Below are 26,884 nucleotides of genomic sequence, written 5' to 3'. Positions count from 1 at the left end.
AGGTACAAACTTCCGGTTATAAAAGAAATATGTCATGGGGATGTAATGTATAGTGTGGTGTTGCATATTGTAAAGTATTGCTATTGGAAAGTTGCTAAGAGAGTAATCTTAAGAGTTCTCAATACAAGAAAAAAATTGTGACTATGTTCAGTGATGGATGTTAATAAGCTAGACTTACTGTAGTGATCATTTTGCAATATGTACGTGTATGCAGTGCATACATGTATCAAACCAGAATATTGTACATCTAACACTAATACAATATCATATATCAATTATATCTCAGGTTTTTAAAATGCCATGTTAACCTGTGGAGAAAAAAGAAAGAAAAAAATGTACATGAAGCTCCTGTGGCTGGCTTGCTGCATAAGACCTTAGGGAGGATAGAAATGTCTGATGGCAATTTCAATTAGAAGATCTGCTATGTGGCTTATGACACAAATCCTCTCTTTGGTTCGTATAACCTACAGTAAACTCTACATTGCTCAGCAAATACTCCTGGAGTGTATTTACTTTAAGTAAAGTATGGAAGTGCCAGATGCCATCTTAGCAACCAAAGGAAGCCTAAGGTGAATCAAAATACCACACTTTTGGGGGGTGAGAGATTGCACAGGGTGACACCTTGTCTGCCAGTGGTGGGTAAGTCTACAATTAGGAAAGCTTTTCACTTGACAGCATTTAAAACACTTTTTATTCTGGACATTTTCAAGCATATATATATATGTATATGTATATATATGTATGAAAGAAGAGTAGGATAAATATTTGATGTGTTGGGTGGGTGCCTGGGTAGCTCAATAGGTTAAGCATCTGACTCTTGTTATTGGCTCAGGTCACGATCTTGCAGTTGTGGGATGGAGACTCACATCAGGCTCTGCACTGGGCATGGTGCCTACTTGGGATTCTCTCTCTCTTCTTTCTCTGCCCCTCCCCCACTCACTCCTCCCCCCAAAATAAATAAAAATAAACATTTAAAAAAAGAATCTTTATGTGTCAACTATACTTAAAAAAAAAAAGCCTTTCAAAATTAAAAAAAGAAAGAAAAAAAAAAAAAGACTCTCCATGTACCCGTCATTCAACTTTAACATTTTAACAAACTTGGGTTCATTTTTTTTAAAAAATCATATTGAATTTTTCATGAAGCTGTATTTAAAGACACAAGAAATGTGGAGGATGTTCATTTTTTAATAGCAGTCATTTTAGAGAACAGCATGGGAAATATACTTCTTTTGCAATAAACTGGAAATTAAAAAGGTCTTGAAGCCATTGGAAGCCATATGATTAGTTGAATTAGTTTCTCAGATTTGGGGTGAGATAGCACAGCAGGTGCAGTGTGTCATTCCAGCATTTCTTTCACCACATTGTGAATATGACCTGTAGAAATCAGGAAAAAAAAAAAGGAAAGAAAAGAAAAGAGAGAATGAATGAACAAATCAGGACTTATCAGTTTCTTTCTTTATATTATCTTGTTCCAAAAATCGAAACTTCTGTTCCACCTCAACCCTACTGCCAAATTGTTACATATTTAAAATTTACATCAAATCATGGTCCCTGCTTCAGTACAATCTATTAGAAAGAATCACAATCACCAGTTAAGATTCACATGAATCTCCTAGGTGAGGGCCTCATTATGCTTCCTTGCTTGAAAGTTGCATTGAGTTATTCTTCCACAATATTTATTAAGTGCCTACTGAGTGTCAGGCACTGTCGCTAGGTGGTTGAGGGAACCAATAGAATAATCTGTAGATTGCCAGAGTTAATTTCTGTTATCAAATGTCAATGAATCATCAACCATGCCAAGGTAAGAGTCTCCAAAGGGCAGAGAACACTAACCAATCTTTTTCATTGACCGGATGACTATACCAGTAAACTGTCACATCTTCCTTCCCTTAGGGCTACTTTGGCATCAGGTTCTGAGTCAAGTTATTAACACAGGCCTTTTAACAAACGTCAGTGCTTGGAAAGAGAGATAATAGTCAATTCTCAGCAGGTAGAGTAAAGGAGGAAGAGGGATGATAAGAAAACTCCCCATCTTGACTCTGCATCTCAGTCATTGAGGGTTGAAAGCAATTGGGAGACAAATGCTCAGATACTAAAATGGTATGAAAATGCAACATGAAATGAACTAAAAATGCTCATGGAGAGGACATTATTTTGTGGAGCATGTGGCAAAATAACTAAAAAAGGACAGATTGGGCCAGTGACAACTTATTATGCACATGAATGTACCATCCTAATCAAACATTCTCAAAGGCCTCTTGGGAGATAGGATTTTATAGATAATAGCCATTTCCACGTGAAAACTAAACATTAATTGCAAATTCCACGGGGACTGGCAATAAGAGATTGAAAGACAGGACAAGTAAACTATTACCTGCTTGCCTGAGAGAAACAGGAACTCAGAAGATTAAAAATGTGAGTAGGGGAGCTTAGGAAACCAGGTAAATGAGCAGCTACCCAATTTTGATAACATAGTCACGAAAAAGTCAATAACTCTTCTTCATAGTGGGGGCTTTGGGAATTTGGCATAACTGGGTGAATTGTCCACACTTATAGAGACTAAAAACTAGCTTCCCATCACTTTGGAGGAAGGATTGTTATATTAACATTCTGATGTCATCAAGAACACAGAACTAGGCACATTACGCAGTCACGTTTAGTATAATACCTCAACTGGTTACTGTTGGTAACAGTAGAACTAGGAACCATACTTAGGGAAATGAAGGTCTGGTCGCATACATATCTCGACTACCTTAAGTCATGGTCTAGTTAAGATATACGTGGTTGATATGTGGCGTGCTCACTTGGCGCATCACACAGCCACCCCTCCTGTGGCAGACAACCTAAAAAATCCCAGAATTCGTTGTTATCCTATCAGATTTAGCCCTGTCAAACCATGGAAGCTGACTACCGACTGTTGGTGTGGCCTGGCAATTAAAAATCATTTGTCCCCCATTTTGTAAGGGATGTTTCATGTGTTTGTGAGAGAAGACCAAGGAAATAAAAGATGTTATTGAGAATTTGTTTTGTTACTCCTAAATCAAAGAATTCCCAACAACTTACCAAGTTGTAAGCCGTTTTTAGAAAGCATTCATTGCTTTTCTTTTCTCAATATCTCGCTTGAGTTGGCAAAGGGTGCAATGAGGGAAACATCCCAGCCATAGGAAATCACTGCAAATAGATCCCTGTGGAAAAACAAGCAGTGGGTCAACATATATCCCATAAATACATTCACACAATTCCTTGCATTTGTATAGTTTTTCAAAACTCTTTAAAAGGTACATTGGGGGCATCTGGGTGGCTCAGTCGGTTAAGTGTCTGACTCTTAATTTCAGCTCAGGTCATGATCTCATGGTTCTTGGGTTTGAGTCCTGTGTTGGGCTCTGAGCTGAGCATGAAGACTGCTTGGGATTCTCTCTCTCTCTCTCTCTCTCTCTCTCTCTCTTTCTGACCCTCCCCTGCTTTTGCTCTCTCTCTCAAAATCAATAAAACAAACATTTAAAAAAGGTACATTGTATGTTACTGCTTTATCATGAGAATTCTGTGACATTATCCTTATTTTTCTGATGACCAAGTGAAGCTAAATGACTTGTTCAGATCACATAACAAATTGGTGGCAGCTCTTGGTCTTTCTTTTTTCAAGCCAGTGCCCTTGTGACACTATGTCAAATGATCTGCAGTTTACAACTATAGCCCGAGTCCTCTGTCATCTCTTCTAAAATGCTTCCCTTTAAAGCCGATTGTGAAATGCACAAATTTTCTGTAGCTTGCAAGTAGTGCCAGACCAGGCCCCACACTGCATCCCTCTGGCCAATTTCGTTGACCTCTCTCAAGTTCTGCAAAGGGGGGGTGTTAGGAGAAAAGGAGATACGCAAATTATCGGGAAAAGAAGAAAGTAATGAATATTGTTTGGCAAACCATGGTATGGAGTATTTTGCAAGGATTTGGGGGCCTTCTCAATGGAAGGGTCCAGTTGGGTCCTCAATGACCTTCTGGGAGACATGCCCTTGAAAGGACGCCTATTCTGGTGCAGGAGACACTGGGTGAACAATTCCAACATTCACATGTTCTATGACCTTAAGCCTTTCTCATTTTCTCATATATATGGTTTCCATATCTATAAAGGGAGGTAACAATTCCTGTACCACAGGAGTTTGCAAGTAGTAAATGAGTAAATATACATCAGAATAATATCCCAGCAAGTAGTAGTACAATCAGTAGTTGTTTCTTTCTTTTCTTCCTCCTTCTCTCTTATGCCCTGGCCAAAGGGATGCTTTCTTGACTGTGTCCATGAAGTAGGGTGGGGGGTGGGGGGGGGCAGATCAGAGAGGCTGCATTGTACCAGCCCCATAAAAGTTTGCATGGATATGAAAGAGAAACAAAGCAGAGAGCCTGAATGATACAAATCAGTCCAGGGAATTATTTTTAGGTCTGTTCTAAGGAGGAAATAGAGATACACTGTCTATAAATATATTGCTTCATTGTACATCGAGGAACCATACCTTATCCTAGAATCCTAGAACTAGGAATCATCTTGCACAACTTCCTCATGACAGATGAGAAAACTGACACCACCAAATGACTTAGCAGAGAGTCAAACAGTTTGCTATATGTTGAGTGTTTCCTAACCCCTTATCTCCAGGATCCAGCTAAGTTCCCCTTCCTATATTCCATGTTGAGGTTTTGGGTTGCTTTGAGAATCTTACCCTCACACCATATGCATAAGTACATATGAATGACACTTTGCATGCAATTCAGGAAGTTCAAGGTCAGGGCACAAAATTAAGAACCTCTGTGTGTTATGCTGCCTTAAGAATAGCATGAATGAGAGCAGCCTCACTTGCAGCTGCTGAGCAAGTCAGGCAGCTGAGCAAGCACGCAGGAGAAATGAGTCAGGCTCTGAACACACCTCTGCCCTGTGAAACAACTGAGTGATTCTCGAAGAAAAGAACAGAAGTAAAAGTAGTTGCTTACCAAGCACTTATTTAAAAAAAAAAATTTAATGTTTATTATTACTTAAAAAAAAATTTTTTTTTAACGTTTACTTATTTTTGAGACAGAGAGAGACAGAGCATGAATGGGGGAGGGTCAGACAGAGAGGGAGACACAGAATCTGAAACAGGCTCCAGGCTCTGAGCTGTCAGCACAGAGCCTGACGCGGGGCTCGAACTCAAGGACCGTGAGATTGTGACCCAAGCCGAAGTCAGACGCTTAACCGACTGAGCCACTCAGGCGCCCCAATGTTTATTATTTTTGAGAGAGAGACAGAGACACAGAGCAAGCAGGGCAGAGGCAGAGAGAGGGAGACACAGAATCCGAAGCAGGCTCCAGGCTCTGAGCTCTCAGCACAGAGCCAAACGCGGGGCTCAAACTCACAGACCGCGAGATCATCTGTAGCCGGCCGCCCAAACTACTGAGCCACCCAGGCGCCCTACTGAGCACTTATTAATTGCCAGATCCTGTGCTATGGATAGTATATACATTGTCCATACATTATTTCACATGACTCTTACTACACCACCAAGGGGAGATATCATCATGACCATTCAATCAGTGAGGGGGCTGAGGTGTAGGGGGATTAAGAACTTGCTCCCGTTTCTATGGGAGCAGTGATTGGGGCAGAGGCTAAGTTTTCAGGAAAAAAATCCATCACGTCACTTCTTTATTTAAAACATTTCAATGGCTTCTCTGCTCACTCAGAGTAACAGCTAAAGTTCTTATAATGGTCTTCAAGGCCCTAGAAGTTCTAACTCTTGCTCTGATGTCATCTTTTTCTATGACATCCTACCCTCACCCCCTCACTCTCTCTATACCTACCTCCCTAGCCCCTTGCAGTTTCTGGAACATTCCAGATAAACTCTACTTTAAAAGTCTTTGGTGGTGCCCTTCCCTCTGCCTGGCTGAAGACCCCCAGGTGGGTCAACTTCTCATCCTTTTAGGTCTTTACTTTTGTACCAAGGCCTTCCCTGATAACCATACTTAAAATTAGAACTCCCTTTCTAAAAACGTGGATAAGTATTGAATTGTGTTGAATGCTTTTTTCGGCATCAGTTGAGATGATCATATGGCTTTTCTTTTTGAATCTATAAATAGAGTATTCTGATACTGAACCATCTTTGCATTCCTGGGATAAACCTTGTTTAGATGAAAATACATTTTATGATGCTGAAAATAAAATAAAATTAGAATGCTTCAACACTCTTTATTCCTCATCTTGGCTTTATTTTTTCTGTACCACTCATCAGCACCCTATAAAGTGTTTACTTAGTTACACTGTGGCCATCTTCTTCTATTAGAATGTAAGCTCTGCCATTGACAGCCATCATAGTAACAATTGATCCAGGTGAGAATCGTCAATGGCTATTATTCCTTGTGGGTGAAGGTTTGATGAGGAATAAAATATTTATATCTCTCACCAAGGTGCTTACACATTATAGAGGGGAAAAAGGCAACATTACCGTCGAGAATCCTAGCAGACGCTATATCTTAACTAAGTAATCAAATTAAACCACCATAATGGGATACACCGATGTCATGTGCCTCTTGACATGAAGCACAGCACATATTGGGTCAGTTCTGTGGAGGTTCTGCCAAAGTGTAAAACCTGTCTAACCATGAAGACAAATTTGACACACCAAATTGAGGGGTAGTCTACAAAATAACTGATCTGTACTTGGGAGGAAAAAAAGACAGGGAAAGAGTGAGAAACTATTCCCTATTGTAGGAATAACTAGGGTTGAATGACAGTTGAACAAATGTGTGATTCCAGATTGATTTTCTTCTCATCCAAAGAATGTTAATTGGGTTAATTGGTAAAGTTTAAATAAGATCCACATATTAGCTGATAGTGTTGTATCAATGTTAAATTCCTGATTTTGATCATTATGTTATGGTTATATAAATGAACGTCCTTGCTATTAAGAAATGCATGCTGTAACAGAGGTAATAGGACATCAAGTTTGTAATTTCTTCTCAATGTTTTGGAAAAAATAAAACAGAATGGACAGAGAGGTAGAGGAAAGAGTAAATAAAGCAAAGGTGGCAAGATTTTAGTATTTGGGGAATGTGGGTGAAGGGCATTCAGGAATTCTTTGTATTATTTCTTTTTTGTTGTTGTATTATTTCTGCAACTTTTAAGTCTGAAACTATGTGCAAATAAAGCTCTCAAAAACATAAGAAGAAAAAGGATGTAAGCTACACGCAGACAGGGCTTTTGATTTGCTTTGTTCACTGAGGTGTCTCTAGCTTCTGGAATCGGCATGTCCCATGTACGGGATAAATCCCTGTTGAATGAATGAATACGATAGGACTTAGCCAGGGTCCAGATGCTCAATAATCACTTTTGAATGAATGAACACTGGCTTAGAAGGCAGGCATGCCAGCTGTGAAGGGATCCACTACACCCCCATTTCATCCCACGGCTTTCTAACTGTGGCTCAGCCTGCAGATTTGTAGGGTCCTATGTCTGACTCTGAGTAAAGCCAGGAGAGGCTAAGGGCCCTCCGTTCCTCACCTACTCACCTCCAGCAACTGTTTCAGGGACATACCTACTGGAACAATTTAAGATTGTGGTACTAATTTGTTCCATGGTGTCCGTGGCAGCACAGCCCCTGGTAATCACATGACACATTTAGGACAGGAGTGGAGAAAAGATCAGGGCCAAGCCATGAAGGCAAGGTGGGCAATCACACAGTTGTGGTCAGACTGAAGGGAACCCTCTGGTATCTGGGCTCACGCCTCACCGTGCACGCGGGTGACTTACCGGGATGCCATATCGCGTCCGATACAAGGTCCTCATGGCGACACTCGCTCCACACAGACAGCATTCGTTCATGTCAGAGGCGATCTGACAGGAAAGGCATAGGGGAAAGAAGGTCCCACAGAGGCCTGGGTGCGGGGAGGAAGAGGGGGAAGCCACATAGAAGAGTTAGTGAAAGTCACCACGCTTTCAATGAAATCACACCTCTTTCAAAAAGATGTTGGCTCAGGAAATGGCTTTAATGGGGACTCAGAGAAAACAATGTTGTCACCTGGCTCTCAGTGTCTTGCTTCTAGAGCCGGCTATCCAGGAACTGGGGATAATTTGTGAGTCATTATTACTGGGTCAGATTTAATTGCAAAAGCTCCTGCCTTGCCAGTCTGAGATTGTTCCCATTATCTTTCTTCCCTGCCCTTGTTACATTCGGGTCACGCTTGCAGAGGAAGTTTGTGGCGTCAGGATGTCTGAGAAGCCGTGGAAAAACCATGGGAGGGTGTTTAGGGGCAGAAAACACTGAGTAAAGAAATCATTACAAAGAGCAGAAATAGTTTCTAGGTGGTCATTCAGGCAAAAGGAGGGCACTGTCCTCATCATGTGGATGGAAGCAAGCAGGAATTAAGGGATATGTGTATTGGTAGTTTAAAAAGTTGAGCGCAGTTTCACTGTAAAGAGTCTCTGTAAGGCAGAGAAAGGGCTTAAGAAAATAGAAACAGGGGGACCTGGGTGGCTCAGTCGGTTAAGCGGCCGACTTCAGCTCAGGTCATGATCTCGCTCGTGAATTGGAGCCCCGCGTCGGGCTCTGTGCTGACTGCTCAGAGCCTGGAGCCTGTTTCAGATTCTGTGTCTCCCTCTCTCTCTGACCCTCCCCCGTTCATGCTCTGTCTCTCTCTGTCTCAAAAATAAATAAATGTTTAAAAAAATTAAAAAAAAAAAAAAGAAAATAGAAACAAACAGGAAACTGTTCTCAAATATGCTTTGAGTAAAAATGTGTTTTGAAAAGTTCTGGGATGGAGTTCTGGTATGATAAGAGAGTCTGTGGTTTCTTGATTGATTGTTTTTAAGCAAAAGGCTATCTCCAAAGAACCTGGTGGAACTTCCATCACATACAAAAAAGGAGGCTATTTTTCACACACAATGGAAAGATGAGCCCCACAGAGGATGTCTGCAACCCATATGACATGAGACTCTGAAATAAGAAAAGGTTTCTCACATAAACAGTGTGTTTTGTTGTAGAAAAGAATTAGATTTCAGTAAAGCTAAAAACCCGCAAGGCTTCCTGAAATGGAACAATGACAAGAGTCGCAAGAACATCACTGAAAGCTGGGAAACACAGGACGGCATTGTAGGTAAAAGGAGAAGTAAATAGAAGACAAACCAGACCGATATGTCAAGAACATGGTGATACTAAGAGGTGGAAAATTGCAAAAGGTGATCGATCTAAGCAAGGATCACAAACTCAAGGTCGCACAGCTAAAATGAGTGAAATAGATTGAGACAAAAAACACAGAATAGACAATGGTGGACATAAATACATATGGCAAACTAGAATGAGAATCTCCTTCAGTGGGATTAGCTCATGCTAAGCAGCAGCAGACCCCCACCATGTGTGCTGAAGGCTCATCTCTCCACATTTTCCGATTTCCAAGAGAAGCTGGAAATCTACATTGGGAGGCCAGATTTTTATGTGAAATCTGATTTTATATGTTTCCTAGTATTTTTAAAGTAATGCATGAAGAGAGGTCATTGTGTACAGGACAAACAAAACATATCTGGCGGCTAAATCCACCCACGGGCTTGCAGCTTGTGACTTCTGAGTTGACCATAAAGCAGGAGCTCAATGGCAGGATGAGTAGATGAGTTTTATTAGGTCAGGAACCTGTATTATGGGAGCCGAGGAGGAACAATAACACATGTACTTACAAATCCCCAGGTCATCACAGCAGTCAAATACGCCAGATTGCCAGTCACTATGCATCACACCCCCGGTCCCATATCCTGGCTGTGAAACAACGGGATTCATTTTTAAGGCTAAGTTCCGAAGGGCACTGCCTGTGAAAACAAACCCAAAAAAGTATTAAACGCCTGCCTGTATTGGTTGGATATCACGCAGATTCCAGTTGAGAAGACATTTCATCACATTTCTCCTAATTAGGGGTGGCCACACTCAACTGACTTAACAAGACATTTCCAGATATTGTCGATACTAGGCAATTAGAAACATCAAGGAGATGGGGTGAGGGCTCCTTTCACAGGTTTTCTGGGGAGGTTTATAGCCCCTTTCTCTGATTTTTTTCTCTTTTTATTGGCAAGAGGATTTTTTTCTTCTTTTTTCAAGACAACCATCCTGAACAATATCTATTTTGCATATGAGGTGTTTTATTTAATAGTAATTCTAATAACTTTTACAAAGCTATTGCACAGAGGGGTACCTGGGTGGTTTAGTCGGTTAAGCGTCCGACTTTGGCTCAGGTCATGATCTCACAGTTTGTGGGTTTAAGCCCCGTTTCGGGCTCTATGCTGACAGCTCAGAACCTGGAGCCTGCTTCGGATTCTGTGTCTCCCTCTCTGTGCGCCCCACACCCCATACTCTGTCTCTGTCTCTGTCTCTCTCTCTCTCTCTCTCTCTCTCAAAAATAAATAAAAAAACATAAAAAGAATCCAAAGCTATTGCACCGACATTATCTCAGTTTCTCCTTAAGAGAACTTTGTGAGATAGAGTTCTTTACTTCTCCAAAAAATTGCCATCACACAGATGCTTCTAGCTAATGTCAGCCCTCATTGCATAATTACTAGTGGTGTCCTGATAGCTAACAGATGTCTTGGGTTACTTAAAAAAAAAAACGATTAATTTTTTTAAATGTTTATTTATTCTTGAGAGAGAGAGAGAGAGAGAGAGTGAATGCGGGAGGGGCAGAGAGAGAGAGAGGGAGACACAGTATCTGAAGCAGGCTCCAGGCTCTGAGCTGTCAGCACACAGCCTGACGTGGGGCTCAAACCCATGAACTGTGAGATCATGACCTGAGCCAAAGTCAGTCGCTATCTCAACTGAGCTACCCAGGCACCCCAAAAAATGATTATTTTTTTGTGTGTGAAATCATCAGTCCAGAATCTGAAAAAAAAAAGGGTGAGGGGGGTGGTGCTTCAAGCTTCCACAGAAAAATGCAATAGTTGAAAAACCACTAGGGAATAGTGTCCCTTGAACAAAGTGGTACCTATACTTTTCAGATTTCATCAAGTGATCAAGTGAAGTCTCCTGAGCTTTAACCAGTCAGAACTCCCAAGGGAGGGAATGTGTTTGGTTTCACAACGACTAATGTTAAAGCTTTCTTCTTTACTACTTGATATCTAACCATATGCAGTGCTCTGTAGCCTTGGCCCCTGTTCACCTGCAACGTTTCCCTTAACCAGGTGCAAGGCCCCGTTATCTGTCCACCTGTTCCTCCATGTTGTCAGGGAAGGCCCCAGTCAAAGATGCTCCCACTTGCAGGGCACCTGGGTCGCTCAGTTGGTTAAGCGTCCGACTTCGGCTCGGGTCATGATTTCACAGCTTGTGAGTTCGAGCCCCACATCAGGCTTTGTGCTGACAGCTCAGAGCCTGGAGCCTGCTTCAGATTCTGTGTCTCCCTCTCCCTCTCTCTCTGCCCCTCCCCTGCTTGTGCACTCTCTCTCTCTCTCTCTCTCAAAAATAAACATTAAAAAAAAAAAGATGCTCCCACCATGCATCTCAGTCCTGGCTGTGCACTAGGTTCATCCTTAGTGCTTGGCTGCGAAACACATGTGCTTGATTCTGATTCACTAGCTGGGGTGGACCCTGGGTGAGTAACATTTTAAGAGGCAATTGTGAAGCAGACAGCAATGGAGATCTTATTTACAGGTCTCTCTCAGCCTTTGCCAGTCTTCTCAGCTCTTCCTCTGCCCTGCTCTTTTTCCTGATTGATTTTGTATATGCTGAAATCCATGGCTGTGATCAGTTGATTCCCCCAACAGGTGAGTCCTTATAAAAGGGGTGGAGGTTTTGACTCGGTGATCAGTCGGTTAAGCGTCCAACCTCGGCTCAGGTCATGATCTCTCAGTCAGTGTGTTCAAGCCCTGTGTCAGGCTCTGTTCTGACAGCTCAGAGCCTGGAACCCGCTTTGGATTCTGTGCCTCCCTCTCTCTCTGCTCCTCCCCTGCTCGCTCTGTGTGTGTCTCTCTCTCAAACGTGAACATCAAAAAAAATTAAACAAAAGGTGGGGGTGGAGGTTTTATGGAATAATAAAAGCCAAGGCACTTTGGACTGCCTTGGAAAGGTGCCTCTAATATTTATTATCGAGAACCTGCTTTATGACACAAAGGGAAAACCACCAGGTTGAGAAGGCTCTATATTTACTGTCAAATCACATTAGGAACTATGTTGAAACTGCAGGGCTAGATAGATATTTCATTGGGGTCCAAAGGTCTTTCTCCTCTCTGATTATGTAGGAGGATTATGATACCTTTCCTACCACCGTCTAATTAGAGCGGGCACACAGTGCGAGCTCAATCTATTATCCAAGAAATAATTACAGAATGTGAATAAATTGTGCAGGTAGTGGGCTGCTCAGTATGGAATGCTATAGATATACTTCTGGCCTCAAGGATGAATTATCCATTACCTTCAAAATATATACTGGAAAAATTATTACAGACAAAATGTACGCATAGCTGTGGCTGCTGCATGTGTATCATTAAAGAAAGAAATGTACTTGGGGCGCCTGGGTGGCTCAGTCGGTTAAGCGTCCGACTTCAGCTCAGGTCACGATCTCACGGTCCGTGAGTTCGAGCCCCGCGTCGGGCTCTGGGCTGATGATGGCCCAGAGCCTGGAGCCTGCTTCCGATTCTGTGTCTCCCTCTCTGTCTGACCCTCCCCCGTTCATGCTCTGCCTCTCTCTGTCTCAAAAATAAATAAACGTTAAAAAAATATTAAAAAAAAAAAGAAAGAAATATACCAATAAGTCTATATTCTTTTTTTTTGAAAAATGTTTAATGTTTATTTTTGAGAGAGAGAAAGAGAGAGCGTGTGAGCTTGTGAGCAGGGGGAGGGGCAGAGAGAGAGGGAGACACAAAATCCGAAGCAGGCTCCAGGCTCTGAGCTGTCAGCACAGAGCCCAGCACGGGGTTTGAACCTACGAACCACGAGATCGTGACCTCTGAGCCGGAGTCAGATGCTTAACAGACTGAGCGACCCAGGTGCCCTAACATCTTTAAAATGGGTATAATACCACTTTTCTCATGGTTTGTTGTATTGCAGTCATCTCTAAGACTATGTCAATAGACTATGTCTATTAAGCACTGTGCTTCCTGTATGCCAGTGACCTGACATATACTCCCCTGTGTCTATTTTAGACTAAACGTTGCTAAGTAGCAAGGATAGTGCATGGGGTCACAGCTCCAGAAGGCTAATGACAGTGTGGTGATAAAGTAAACAATGGGGTAGGAATCTCAAGGCTTGGATTTTATTTTATTTATTTATTTTTTTAAGTTTATTTATTTATTTGGAGAGAGAGAGAGAGAGAGCGAGAGAGCTGGGGGTTGGGCAGAGAGAGAGGGAGAGAGAGAGAGAATCCCAAACAGGCTCCACACTGTCAGCACAGAGCCCGACATGGGGCTGAAACCCATGAACCTCGAGGTCAAGATCTGAGCCGAAATCAAGACTTGGACACACAACTGACTGAGCCACCCAGGCACCCCTAAAGGCTTGGATTTTAGTCATTGCTGGTATTTGGCAGGCTCAAGTAAGATCAAGTTTGAAAACTGCAAACTACCATATACATGAGGGAGAATCTAAAGAGAGTCTCAGTGGCAAGAAAGCAGATGGAAAAAAACCTGAATGTGATATGTTGCCAATATAACAATGGCTGATGTTCGCAAGGAGTATTCTACTTTCCAAAGTGTGTTCATGTTTGATCTCTAGTTAACCCTGATCTCTGTTTAATATTCCCAGCACACTGAAGCACTCAGGGAATAAAGGCTGGTAAGACGCTTTCTACTGCAGACATGAAAATGGAGGCAGAGAGGTTACATGCCAGAGCCAAGGAAAGTCAGGATCACTAGTCCAACCTCTTTAATTTATAGATGAGGAAATGAGGTTTGTCTCGAAGATGGAGTGTTGCCCTGCACCCTCTTCCCCGTCTTTCAGGGAAAAGACATGGGGACACCTCACAAGAAACATTATGGAAACCCAAAGATGGGAAGGTGGACCAGACAGCAGGATCCAGTGGTTTCCATCATGGACACTGGCCAGACTCCAGCTCCACAGTCAGTAGCTAATGACCTTGGGGGAGTTACTTCCCTTCCATGTGCCTCATTGTCCTGAATCTGTGAAATGGGGATATGCACACTACATAGTAACAAAGCTGTCAGGTGCATTAAATAATATCTGAAAAGCTCTTAGAGTGGTGGCTGGCATGGGATAAATTCTTCCCGAGTAGTAGTTACACTAAAGAGAGTACTTGGTCCTGGAGGGAAACAAGTAGAATCCCCACCCCTCCTTTACACTCTCCTATATATTGTAAGACAAGGGCATTTCTTCTACGAGGCCACAGATGAAAGGGAAAGAAACAGAAAGTCACGTGTCTGCAGTAACAGAGTGGCAGGGCTGGGATTTAAATTCAGTTCTTGGGACTCTAAAGCTTTTATTATTATTTCCACAGACTCTACCAGTCTGGGATTATAATCTTGCCAGCCAAAGCAAACAAGACCTGCTCAGGAAGAAAAGGTAACTTCTACTGCCCATCACTAAAGGTGCTCCAAAGTCAGAATCATTATCTTCAAAATAGCCCTTTCATTTATTTTTTATTATTTTTTAGGTTTATTTGTTTATTTTGAGAGAGACAGAGACAGTGCGAGTGGGGAAGGGGCAGAGAGAGAATCCCAAGCAGGATCCACACTACCAGCGCAGAGCCCGATGCGGAGCTTGAACTCACGAAACTGTGAGTGAGATCATGACCTGAGCTAAAACCAAGAGTCGGACACTTAACCGACTGAGCCACCCAGGTGCCCCCAAAATTGTCTTTTAAAAATAACTTTTGGTCAGGGCACCTGGGTGGCTCATTTGGTTGGCCATCCGACTTTTGATTTCGGCATGGGTCATGATCTCATAGTTCATGGGTTTGAGCCTCGCATTAAGCTCTGTACTGACAGCTCAGAGCCTGCTTGGGATTCTCTCTCTCTCTCTCTCTCTCTCTCTCTCTCCCTCTCGGCCCCTCCCCTGCTCTCTCTCTCTCAAAATAAATAAACAAACATTAAGAAACAAAAAAAAAGAACTTTTGTTCAATCCACAGTTGTCACTGTCAGTCCAGAGTTCTTTTGGTTGGGCTTCTTTGACCTTTACGTGAATATAGACATGCTTCACAAATTCTCCACCTGTAATCTTTGGGATCCAGTTTCTTTACTTTAGGGACACGTTTAGGGTCAGAGTAGAGGGATCTGCCTGGTTCTCAATTTCAGACACTCTCTAAACATGAATGAGTTCGAGTCATATTCACCCCTACACTATCACACCCCAGAATTGTACAGATTGCTGGGATACGCCAATACCTAAGATTTAAACAAGTTGACTATTAGGTCTTTCACATAATTTTAGCAGAGAGATGTCTTGTAGTTCTTTCCCACAGATCTAACACATAGTTCCGTGAATAAGGAAACCACACATGTACTCCACGAGGTGTTTCCAACAATGTAGGTCTGCAGAGAAAAAAGCCCCATCAGGACAGACCTCAACTCTTTCAGTAAACATCTAATTGAAGTGCAATATACATGTAGTCAAGTACAGAGCTCATAAGCATGATTGATGAATTTAACAGTGAACAGTCCTTGTAACCACAGCCTGGTTCAAGAAGCAGGACATTACCAGCACCACAGAAGCCCTCCTGAACTCTCTTAGGAACTCATACCCCTCTGCCCAACTTCTACTTTGTCTTTAAACACCAGAGCCTCGTTTTGCCTGCTTTTGAGACTTACATATATTTAATTATATGCACTATTTATTCTTCTGTGTCTGGCTTCTTTTGCTCAAATTTAAGATTGTGAGATTCAACCATGTCGTGTATAGCAATAATTCACTTATTCTCATTGTCATATAATAAATCATCCTATAGATATACACGACTTATTTATCCACGCTACCATTGTATTGTTTCTAGTTTGGACTATTAGAAATGGGATAGCAGTGCTATGAACATTCTTGTACCCATCTTTAGATGGACCAGGTATGTATTTCAGTTGTGTCTACATCTAGGAGTAGAATTGCTGGGCCCTAGGGTTGGTAGAAAGTATCAAACAGTATTGTGAAGTAGTGGAATTTACACTCCCATCAGTAAAGGATGAGAGTTCTATTTGCCCCACGTCCTTGGAATACCTGTTGGTACCACCATCTTTCATTTTACCCATAGGTTGCTACAGAAGCTGGGAAGCAGAAGCCTAGGCCTAAGACTCAGAAAAGCAGAAATTAGGGTTAAATGATGGAACAGGGCTGCCGCATTTAGGAAAATTAATAAAGGAGATTCTGTTAAATTTGAATAAGACTCAAGCAGTATTTGAGACATACTTACACTAAAAAGTTTTTCATCCATTAGTTGAAATTCAAATTTAACCGGGCATTTTGCATTTATTTGGACAGTTGAGAGAATAATTTTGGAATTAGATAATTCCACAGTGGGGGTCAGTTCCTGCCTCCCAGTTTACAGGATTGGGATTGGTGTAAGGGAGGCCAGAACAAAGAGGCTTCCCTAAGGTTGTGCAGGAAGCTGTCTCCCACCCCCCACAGAGTGGGGGAGGCCAAAGGACACTAACGGTGGTCATGATTTATTACTTCTATCTAAATTCTTACAAGAGCATTTCCTCTGGGAATGCAGTTGTTTATTCATGGATAAGGGAAGGAAACGGAAATTTCTTGAGCAGTTTCTACTGCCAGATTTCATGTTAAGCAATGTTAGGTATGTGAGGGGATTCTAGTTTCATAATAATCTTTTCTCCTAATTTGAAACCAAATACTTGGAGCAGTGCAGCCAGGTTCCCAGGTGGGTGAGCTAAAGCTGAAGTCCATGCTCTTCCATTCGACCAAGTCCTATCTTTAGGAAGGAGTCCAATTGATTGGCCCAGGGCCTGCATGGGCTCCATTTCTCTCCACCAGTCTCAGCTATGCTCTTGGGATCCGCCAAACTGCTGAATGTCACTTGACTTGAGTTTCCCTAGTCCCCTCATTCCCTCTGTTTCCATCCTGCCTTTCTCCTCTACCTCCTTCCAGCTCTCAGCTTTCTGCCAGATCATTCCATGGGTTGTATGCAACCCATTTCTGGAAAAGCAAAGTAAATAACCTCAATTGGGAAAGCCCCTGCTTTGAGTCACTTGGAGCTTCTCCAGCACCCAAACAGCCTCCAGCAGGCCTGTTTTTTAGTGCTGGGTCTCATCTGCATCTGGAACTAGTTGTCCCACTCCCTTGCGTCTCAAGCAGAATTATGCAGTCTCTGCATCACATGGGGACTCTGACTTTGCACCTGTTGTGTGTAGACCAGAAAATGCCATTCCAAAATATGCCTCTCTGGCATAAGAGTTATTTTTAGTTGATTATTTTGAGAGACAGCACACATAGGAGAAGCTCTGAAAACAAGGAAGTTACCCAGTAAGGGAAATTTACATTTATAAGGGGAAATCTCCATTTGTAAGTGTCCCCTTCTCATATCAGGAAGAGAGGGATGATTCTGTACCACAAGAAACTCTTATCAATGGAAAAAGTATGGACTCAAATCTTCATTACAAACCTTAACCTTGTTTACCTGCTCCCCTCCCCAAAATTGGCTTTCCCTACACTTTCTCTCCAGTGCCTTTAGCTGAAAGCTGGTGTGTAAGCCCAAATTCTAAGCCACCTCTGAGAGTTATTCATTTTCCTGCATATCTCCCGTGTACATGAGATATATGCATAATAAACTTCTGTTTTTTCTCTTCTTAATCCGTATTTTGTTTCAGGGGCCCCAGTTGAGAACTTGGAAGCATAGAGGGTAAATTATTTTTCATCTCCTACAAAATCATTTCTGAAATTTTAGCCAAACTATGGAAACTCTCAGTTATAAGGAAATTTAAAAATGATTATGCATCATTGAAAGTATGACATTTCTGAATTTAAACTAAATAATATCTGGAAACAAAAAGCCTTTGGTCACTGTCTGGGGTGGTGGGGTGATGTGGGGAGGGCATTCTACACAACTTAGCGAAGCCTCCATGGTAGGCCATAGGTGAGGATATATCCCTTCTGCATATTATAGACTTGGAGTGGGGAAAGGAGGTTTACCAGTATCTGACTTCTCGGTTTCCCTCCCTCCCCAGACACATTCAGATCCTGCTCCTCCAGGGAATCTTCCTCCCTGAGCTTCTCCAGCACCCAGAAACCACAACAGGCCTGCCGTTAGTCCTGGGTCTGAGTCTGCATCTGGAGTCAGTTATCTGGATCGCCTACAGAACCCTGCATTGTCTGTATCACAGTACGATCCTTGGATGATGTACCACCAATCGCATCATTTCTGAAATGTTAGCCCGAACAACGAAAACTCTGTTATATGTAAAAGTAAAAATGATTGTGTATAATTGAAGGTATGGCATTTCCTAATTTTAGCTAAATAATGTCTATTTTTAACATTTATTTATTTTGAGAGCGAGAGCGTGAGCAGGGGAGGGGCAGAGAGAGACGGAGAGAAAGAATCCCAAGCAGGCTCTGAACTATCAGTGCAGATCCCAACGTGGGGTTCCATCCCTTTGACCGTGAACTCATGACCTGAGCCAAAAACAAGAGTCAGACACCTAACTGAGCCACCCAGGTGCCCCTAAACTAAATAATTTTTATAACCAAAAAGCCACTCCAAAACACTTTCCCTTTTGTTAAAAATGGTGCTTATGCTTGGTAATCCTTTAAAAATGTTCTTTTTAATGTTTATTTTTGAGAGAGAGAGAGAGAGAGAGCACATGAGTGAGCACGAGTGGGGCAGGGGCAAAGACAGAGGGAGACACAGAATCTGAAGCAGGCTGTAGGCTCTGAGCTGTCAGCACAGAGTCCAACATGGGGCTTGAACGAATGAACCGTGAGATCATGACCTGAGCCAAAGTCAGATGCTTAACTTACTGAGCCACCCAGGTGCCTCTCATGCTTGCTTGGTAATCCATAAATGAGGAGCCTCTCAGGAATATTTATTTATTTGATAGTGCTTGGGAATTTTCCTGACACCAGGAGAGTCCGTTATCCTCCTTTCATCAAGGAAGTAAAGGTTCTTACTAAAACCTTGAACTGGGGCAAAGGTCAGGGATAAAGAACAGTGATATATTGGAACCTCCCAGGTCTCTGTTGTCATTCTCCCACACTCCTTCTTCGGTGACTTAATTCATTCAGCTTCTTCTCTACTTTTATCTTAAAATTTGTTAATGTGCTCTCAGGCGTAAGTGGTTCTAGGGGAAGAATGCCTTTTCATTCCCAAACTGGTCACCTTCAGGAAATGATCCACCCTATTTTTCCAGTCCTTTGGTTACCACTTCCTTCCCTTCTCAGGCCACTTTGCACACCACTCTTCAGGAATTCCCTCCACCCTGTTCCTGCTGTGAGACCCTGCCCCTTGTTTCCCTACTTACCCGTTAAGCTCTCATGTCAAATGCCACCTCCTCCATGAAGCCGTTCCTAATCCTCCAAGTTGGATTTGCCTGTCTTCCTACTCACCCTTGCTCAACTCTCTCATGATGTGGCACAGAGCCCACTGAACATAGGGGCCAGCACACTGGGCATGAGCCACACTATTGATACTTGGCTGCCTCTAAAAGCCAATAACAGTGTCTTGACTTCCTTCTCCCCAGGGTCATCGGGGAAGCTCTCAGAAGCTATATCAGCTTCAGATATGAGACTCAGGTATGTGCAAACTGAACACTTACATTTTTTATTTTGTTTTGTTTTGTTTTTTCATTTGCAGGTTTTCTGAGGGTGAAAGTGGATTCCAGTTATCTGCATCCCCCAAAGACAGTGACTTGCACATAGCCTAGAAAATACTAAGTGTTGGGGTTCAGGATACACCACACTAAAATATGGCAAGTTGGCATGTTCACTGTATTAAGCCGAAGGAGTTGGAGAAAATGGCAGAGGCTGGAAGGTCATTTGACCTCTTGTTCTTGCCCTTCTTCCCTAAAAGTAGGAGATAAATCTATCATGGGCAAGGTACCTCCCCAGTACCAGGAACTGCTATTGACGTCTAGTGGAGAGAGGCCAAGGGTACCACTCCCCATTCTTTCTTCCTAATCCTCCATTTAATCCCCCTTTCCTGCCAACAATAAATTATTTGGCCCAATAGTGTCAAGGCTGAGAAACTCTTGATTAATACTCTCATCCTGTTCTTACAAAGATTTGAGCGTCTTACAAACTTACAAATATAACAAGATGTAACATGGAAAATGAAGAAATTGGGCACAGGGAAAGTAAAGTCTGAAGCAAATTTAGCACATGCTTTAAAATTTCTGTATATTGCTGGACATGGGCTACAAATAAAATTCTGAGTTTCCCATCAGGCAAAGCAAAGAGGGAACACAAACATTTAGGGAAGTGACCGTGTCTATAAAATAAGAACAGATTGAGACCTAGAGAAATTTCTCATCAAGGTCCTCAAAAAGGAGATGATGTATGACATGTGGTGGTCAAAGCCTTTAACAGAATCTCTACAATAAATAGAACAGTGACTTTCATGAACTTATTTCCTAGTATAGGGTTAAAGCACAATTCTGGAGTAGAATCACTGAAAGCAATCTATGAGAAACTAAAATGATCCCAGCAAACTACTTATCCCCCTGATCATCTGGATGATTCAGGATTAAAAATCAAATTTTGTAGATTGTTCAGAGAAACACTGGATGTATATTCTCGGACAACCCTCCATGAGTATTTTAACCAGCTACGATATGGTAAGAATTGGGCAGCAATGGGGCTGAATTAAAAGTGTTTGGTGAGAACCAGAGTTCCGATTCCCCATGAAGGTTGCTTATCATGCATAGGAACAGGGATGCAGAAGGGAAGGCATTTAAGGCAAATGTATTGTCATCAAAATTAAATGAGGCAGTCAAGACACACACCTGAATAGAAGGCCACCCTAGTGTAGCACAGACTGAGTTAACAGCCATCCTAACTCAAAGTGCAGATAAGTTAAAAGCATATTTATGAGAAGCCTGTGTTTTCCTCAGACACCAGTTCTAGGCCTTCCCTGGGGGGGAAGCTGAGAAGCGAAAAATGGCCAACAAAGTCTACATACAACTGACATTTGAATGACCCATTTAAAAGAAGCATATAGTGTTTTGTTAAGAGGTACATCTTTTGCATGTGCTGATGAATTACATGTGACCATAGGAGTGATCAAAGTCCCAAAGTTGTGTACCATAGAACCGAGAAAATGCTTATGTCAGGTGTTAATGAAACCCACCCACTGTGACAATAAAAGAAGGCAGTAAAACACTCTTGGAGTACAATTTTAGGGAACCAATTTCCTGGTCAGTACTATGGAGATAAAAGAATTGCAACATGGAATCTTAGATAATGTAATGAGTTGACCTTTTAAAAATACCAACCACTTGGCTGCACTCTGATTCTGCGGACCCACTGCCTGGGCAAAGGGGTTAGTGGCCTTGGAACCGATATTTTTAATGTGTCCCAGGTGGCTCCAAGATGTGGTGAGGGTTGCAAATCGCTGTGTTAAAGAAAGTCCATCCGAAATGATGATTTGAGTATTGAAGTAGTGGCACTTAAGTCTTTTACACAAAAATAAAACACATATTTCCCCCCAATTTCAAATTTCTCCTACCACTTACATTTTTACTGCAAATACATATAATTATAAAAATGTAGCCAAAATAATATGCTCAGTGAAGATACTCTAACAATCACAAAAAGATCAAAAGAAAAAAATCTCTGGTAAATCTACCATACAAAGTTAACCTTACTGAAATTTGTGATGTAATGTCCGTGTATTGAGCCCAGCAAAAACCAATGCATGTACAGGACCATGTTTTAATGAAGATTCTTTTAAATTAAGCGATAAATCCATTTCTCCTACAGTATAGAGAAGGTTACTCCCCTTGCTGTTCATTAACACTTGGGGAGCAGGTGTTCACCTCTTGTAGAAATGGCACCCAATCATTGTGCTCCAGCTCAGGATTGTTATTCTCTGATTAGCTAAGACCCTTACTATGACTCTTGGATGGGTGTAAAAGAGCAGAGAGGGTTTTTCTTTCTAAGAAACAATTTAGTTGGAGTTTTTCCAGCTCATCCCACAATTTATTTCAATCTGCATAATTAAAGGTTGAAATACTATTAATTGAGGGGTGCCTGGGTGGCTCAGTCCGTTAAGTATCTGACTTCGGCTCAGGCCATGGTCTCATGGTTCATGAGTTCAAGCCCCACATGGAGCTCTGTACTGACAGTAATGCTTGGGATTCTCTCTCTCTCCCTCTCTTTCTGCTCCTCCATGACTGGCGCTTTCTCTCTCTCTCTCAATAAATAAATAAACTTGAAAAAAAAAAATAAAGAAATACAATTAACTGACTGAATCAATTTTTGAGTTAACTTTAAAGTCCTAATTCATATGCAAAGACCCTGACATCCCTCAACTTAAAACCAGATTTCTCACTTAGGTAATGGTCTGTTTCCTCAGACTGGTGCCTTGCCTTTATTCTGTTTCTCTCTTCAAGTCTTTCTGGAACTCTGTCTCCACGAGGAGCTCAGCAAAGAGGAATCCCAAAAGGAGAAGAGGGTATCACCAGCTCCTGGATTTGCAGAGGGCTTGGCTCCCCCATATCTGGTATAGCATATCTGGTGTCTGGTCACATCCACAGTATAGCAGCCTTGTAGATGTCTTAGACTTAATAGTTCGGCTAAAAGAACTAGAAGACTTATGAAGCATGCACTCGATTTTAAATCTTGCTGTGACTCATATTTGAATTGGAATTACCTGTCCTTTTTAATTATGTGGGCCTAAGGTCCCTTACCTGGTAAGTCAATACAGCTAGCTAACAGCTGCATCCACGTCAGTACAGAACATCTTGAACAGACTTTATTTTTTAAAAAATGTGTTTGGTAAACAGTAAAGTTTGTTAAATGATTTTAAATTGTATTTTATGGTGGGTGGGTGGAAGAATTTCTCCCTCCACACCCCTATCCCCTATCCCCAATGCTAACTACTCATACTGGTGATGGAAATAAGGCTCAGATAGTGCTGGTCCTTAGCCACAAAATCAATAATCAAAACTTCCAGATTGTTGAATTTGGATGGTGTCAGTAACCTAAAACTTGAGCAGGACCCATCCAGTACTTTATAAGAAAACAACAAAACCATTGCAAATGCTTTCATTGGTATAAATAGGTCTCAAAATTTCAATGAGAATACAGTTACTTTTGGCCATGGAACACTTAAATGATGACAAATTTAGTTCAGGGAAGAGGCAGCAGACTATACAAACACTTGATTATAATGTTTTTTTTTTTTTTTCAAAAGCCTCCAGATGTACTCTTCCAAAACATTGTCTATGTGCTAAAAGGGTCATCCATTAAATCCACATCTGTCTCCATTTTCACTACCCCCAAGTTAAACCCAAGAGACCATCAATGCAATGTTAAGTGCAGATTTCTCAGTAAAATTGATGGCCACCCATGGAATGCCTGCTCAGTCCTCTGGGCTTCCTGTACATTTTGCTAACACATCAAGTGCTCCCAAGGTTGGTTACCTACCAGGAGGTAAATGAAGCACATCCTTAGGGCACCAATAAAGCTGGGCCAATAAAGTAAAATAAATGAGAGAAAATTTTAGAAAAATATTTAGCCTCCTTGCTCAAATAAATGTAATCCTTGAGGGAAATAATCATAATGATATTGGACTTCACCCTTATTTACGTATGAGAGGGTGTGGACAGGTAGCACATCATATATATTTCAGTGCATTTAAGACATTTAAAGATGTCTGTCTGGTCCTGGATATTTTTAAGGTAAGCTGTTCTCAGGTCCTTCTCCTCTTCTGGAGTCAGAGACATAACTCCACTCAACTTTTTATCCCACCACAGGGCCTGGAGCAGAGCAGACGCTCAATGGGTATTTTTTCTTTTTTAAAACATCTGAATGAAAAATGTATGAATATAGAAATTGTAAGTTTCATACACATAATTTTAAAGTCTTTAGTCTAGACATCTAGACGTCAGAAATACCATGTATAACAAATGTGCTTTTCTTAGGGGCTGGATATAAGAGGAAGGGAAAAAAGTTTCTTTTTTCCTTTTCCTCTAAATCATGCCAGTGAGAAAAGCTAATCATTCCCTCGACAGGGAAAATACTGAGAGCTGCCTTGGTGTTACTACTGATAATAACAATGCTACAAATCAGGAAAGGTAACAAGTGGCCAGATCCCAACAATTTCAAAAAAATTGGTTTTTCTTCCCCCTAACAAAACAGAGACATTTAGAGTTAATTCTGACAGTAATGATAAACCTCAAAATGATGGAAAGCAGAATCATGCCTCCTTACTAGCAAAACTAATTCCAACAGCAAATCCTGAAACCAATCATAAAACAAGAAACTTTCTAGAAACAATTTAAAATATTATGTTTAAACACACGAGTCTTAATGGTAATATGATGATTTCTTCTTTAAGGATAAAGAATATTTTTTTCCTCATACAAATGTATCTTCTAGTAGCATATTTTAAAGAAACAGTCATGATATACCTAAGCTCTTAAGAGTCACTACAGCCAAATTTAATTTAAAAGACAATTGCATATTGCAGACATATGCTTTTTAAAAAAAATTCGGTGAGACACATGATGAATACCTACCATTCAATTCTGCCCTGGCTTGTGTTAATTACATGGTAAGAATTTACTAGCTTTATAGTTTCTTACTTTTTTAATAATTTTTTTTCTTTTTAAAGAAGATGGTAAAGAGAAAAGTTACACAACTAAAACGTATTACTTTGTATCGCAATAATACTTACCACACTCTGATTAACTACAGAGGACAGCAGCCCGGGTCAAACTGGAGAAGCCTCAGGAACACGACTGCTTTGTTGGCTTCAGCCTTAGGGCTGGAGTCAGGGAGGGAGGGGTTAGGGGTGGGGAAAATTAGGAGGTGGGGACTGCAATCTTGTGGGAATTGTCTCTTTGCCTTGGGGGTCAATGTTCTTCTATTTAAGAAAATACACACTGCATTTAATTTCATTATATTATTTTCTGTGACATTTGCCTGACACCATGGTGAGATTTATTTATGATTAGACAACAACATGTTTTATGAAGATCCAAGGCTTGTTTATTTATTTAGGGTTTCTCTAATTTATTGACTCCCCAAGGCATTTAAGGGGCATGAAATGCATTTGAAGGTAAGCATTGGGCAGCTGGTCTGAGGTCTCAGAAATGCTGAAGGGATATGTAACCTTCCTTCTGGCTGGATTGTTGGGACTTACATTCTTAGCTAAGGAGCTGGATGAGAATATCTCTTGAAGGGTAGGGGGCAGAGCAGGGATGTGGTCAGTGGCAAGCTGATGCCACCTGTCTGGTGCCAGCGTGGAGCCTGGTTTCTCAAAAGCGAGACCAACGTCCATCTCACAACTTTATAGTGAATGAAGGATGCAGAGGGCCTGAGCAGGGAGGAGAGCAAGAGGAGGGATTTAACTAAAAATCCTAATAGGAAACAGCAGCTCTTTGGAATTGGGCGGGGGAAGGGAAGAGGGAATGATTCACTTAAGGAATCATTAGAGAGGCACATAAATACACAATACTGTATATAAAACCTCAATTGCTTCCAGGTTGCTGACTAAAAATGTGTTAGCTTAGCCAAGGTTAAAATGTCCTTAATTCCTATTGGTGTGACCCTAATGAGTTGTACTTTCTGTCATGGTGTTTGAACATAAAGCTTGAATGACTCACATCACTTACACTGTTTTCTGCTCCCCCAGGTTAGAGGTATGTACAGAGGGAGTTGTTCCTGGAGGCACAAGATAAGTGGGAAAGGGTTCATGAGTGCTCACTTATCTCCGAGGGACATTTGCCTAGACTATTAACATTTCACATGTACTGCTGGGTACACTATCGGTATAAAACGCTATCTTATTTCAGAACCTTACCGTGCGAGCAATAGTCACTGCACACATAGGCCACTTGATAAAAAAGATAGGCGATGTCATGCCTGTCCTGGAAGAGCTCACAGCCGGGGAAGGTAGACACACTGCACAGACCGTATAGAAAATATCCTTGGCATTTTACAAAGCAAGAGGCCATCAAGTTCTAGGCCACTGACTGGCTCTTGGGCAGATCTCTTTAAAGAAAAAAAAAAGGTGGTGGTTTATTGAGGACCTGCTATGTGTCAAGCACAGAATTGTTTCATTTTGAGGAATGTATCAGTTATATTAGTTGTTTTTATCCTCCTAATAAAGACAAAGAAACAGAGTGCCTTGGCCAAGGGCCCTGGAGCAGATAATCTGGGACTGTGAAACTTGAGCCCAGGCCCACGTTTTGTCACTATTCTTAACTATAAATGGTGGTAAAAGTATTAAGTGTGTTGACCGTGGTGAGCATTAAACGAGATAATAGGAGGGAGGGATGTGGCCACCGGAAAGGTGTGCATTAGAGAGCTGTGTTTCACTCCTCCCTTGTCATCCCTGCCCTTCCTCACGACTCCACTCCAGTCCCCTAAGTACCCTCTCCTCCACCTGCCTTGGACGTTGCACCTGCCTAGCCCCTCAGCTGGACACTGAGCCCTTTGGAGAAGGTAGGGCTTTGTCATCAGCATGACTTTACAGTTGGGGCCACACCAGGCAAAGGCATGTAATTCAGGATCTCGCAGAATAACATTAAAGTGTTTTTAGAGTTATAGTCTAAGCCAGCCTCTCATGAACAGGAAAAGGAATCTATCTATCAAGTGGAGAAGGATCCAGGTCTGGGGGATTTTGCCCATTTATGCCAATCAAGCAATTAAAAGAAGCTCACCAGGTCATCTGTGATTGGGGGGAAATCAACTTCCCAGGACCTATGTTCTAGTCTCTAATCCTTTTTACCATTCAGTCAACAAATCCTTATTGAGAATTTATTATACACATCAGGCCTATGTGAAACACT

At 41.7% G+C, this 26,884-nt stretch overlaps 1 protein-coding gene and 1 non-coding gene across 2 annotated transcripts; both read right to left on the bottom strand.

The window, feature by feature from the left end:
- Positions 1 to 1,167: 1,167 nt before the first annotated feature.
- LOC122218087 (placenta-specific gene 8 protein-like) lies at positions 1,168 to 26,068 on the bottom strand. Its single transcript, XM_042936031.1, has 6 exons — positions 25,894 to 26,068; positions 24,766 to 24,855; positions 9,680 to 9,808; positions 7,763 to 7,887; positions 3,064 to 3,185; positions 1,168 to 1,374 (listed from the first exon to the last, which is right to left on the bottom strand). The coding sequence occupies exons 3-5, from the start codon at positions 9,777 to 9,779 to the stop codon at positions 3,081 to 3,083; spliced, it is 330 nt and encodes a 109-aa protein (XP_042791965.1). The 5' UTR covers positions 9,780 to 9,808; positions 24,766 to 24,855; positions 25,894 to 26,068; the 3' UTR covers positions 1,168 to 1,374; positions 3,064 to 3,080.
- LOC122218849 lies at positions 15,368 to 15,500 on the bottom strand. The gene has a single exon (XR_006202158.1). It is a non-coding gene; the product is annotated as a small nucleolar RNA SNORA18 (small nucleolar RNA).
- Positions 26,069 to 26,884: the final 816 nt, after the last annotated feature.

This window comes from Panthera leo, chromosome B1, assembly GCF_018350215.1.
Source record: "Panthera leo isolate Ple1 chromosome B1, P.leo_Ple1_pat1.1, whole genome shotgun sequence".
NCBI lineage: Eukaryota > Metazoa > Chordata > Mammalia > Carnivora > Felidae > Panthera > Panthera leo.
Note: the sequence above shows the minus strand (reverse complement) of the source record. Positions and strands in the feature narration are given on the sequence as shown.

Excerpts from the sequence above, each read along its gene's own strand:
- LOC122218087 (XM_042936031.1), bottom strand. The coding sequence starts at position 9,779 with ATGAATCCCGTTGTTTCACAGCCAGGATATGGGACCGGGGGTGTGATG. Across the intron at positions 7,888-9,679 it reads CTGTGATGACCTGGGGATTT|GCCTCTGTGGGACCTTCTTT; the intron begins GTAAGTACATGT and ends CCCCGCACCCAG. Across the intron at positions 3,186-7,762 it reads GGACGCGATATGGCATCCCG|GGATCTATTTGCAGTGATTT; the intron begins GTAAGTCACCCG and ends GTTTTTCCACAG.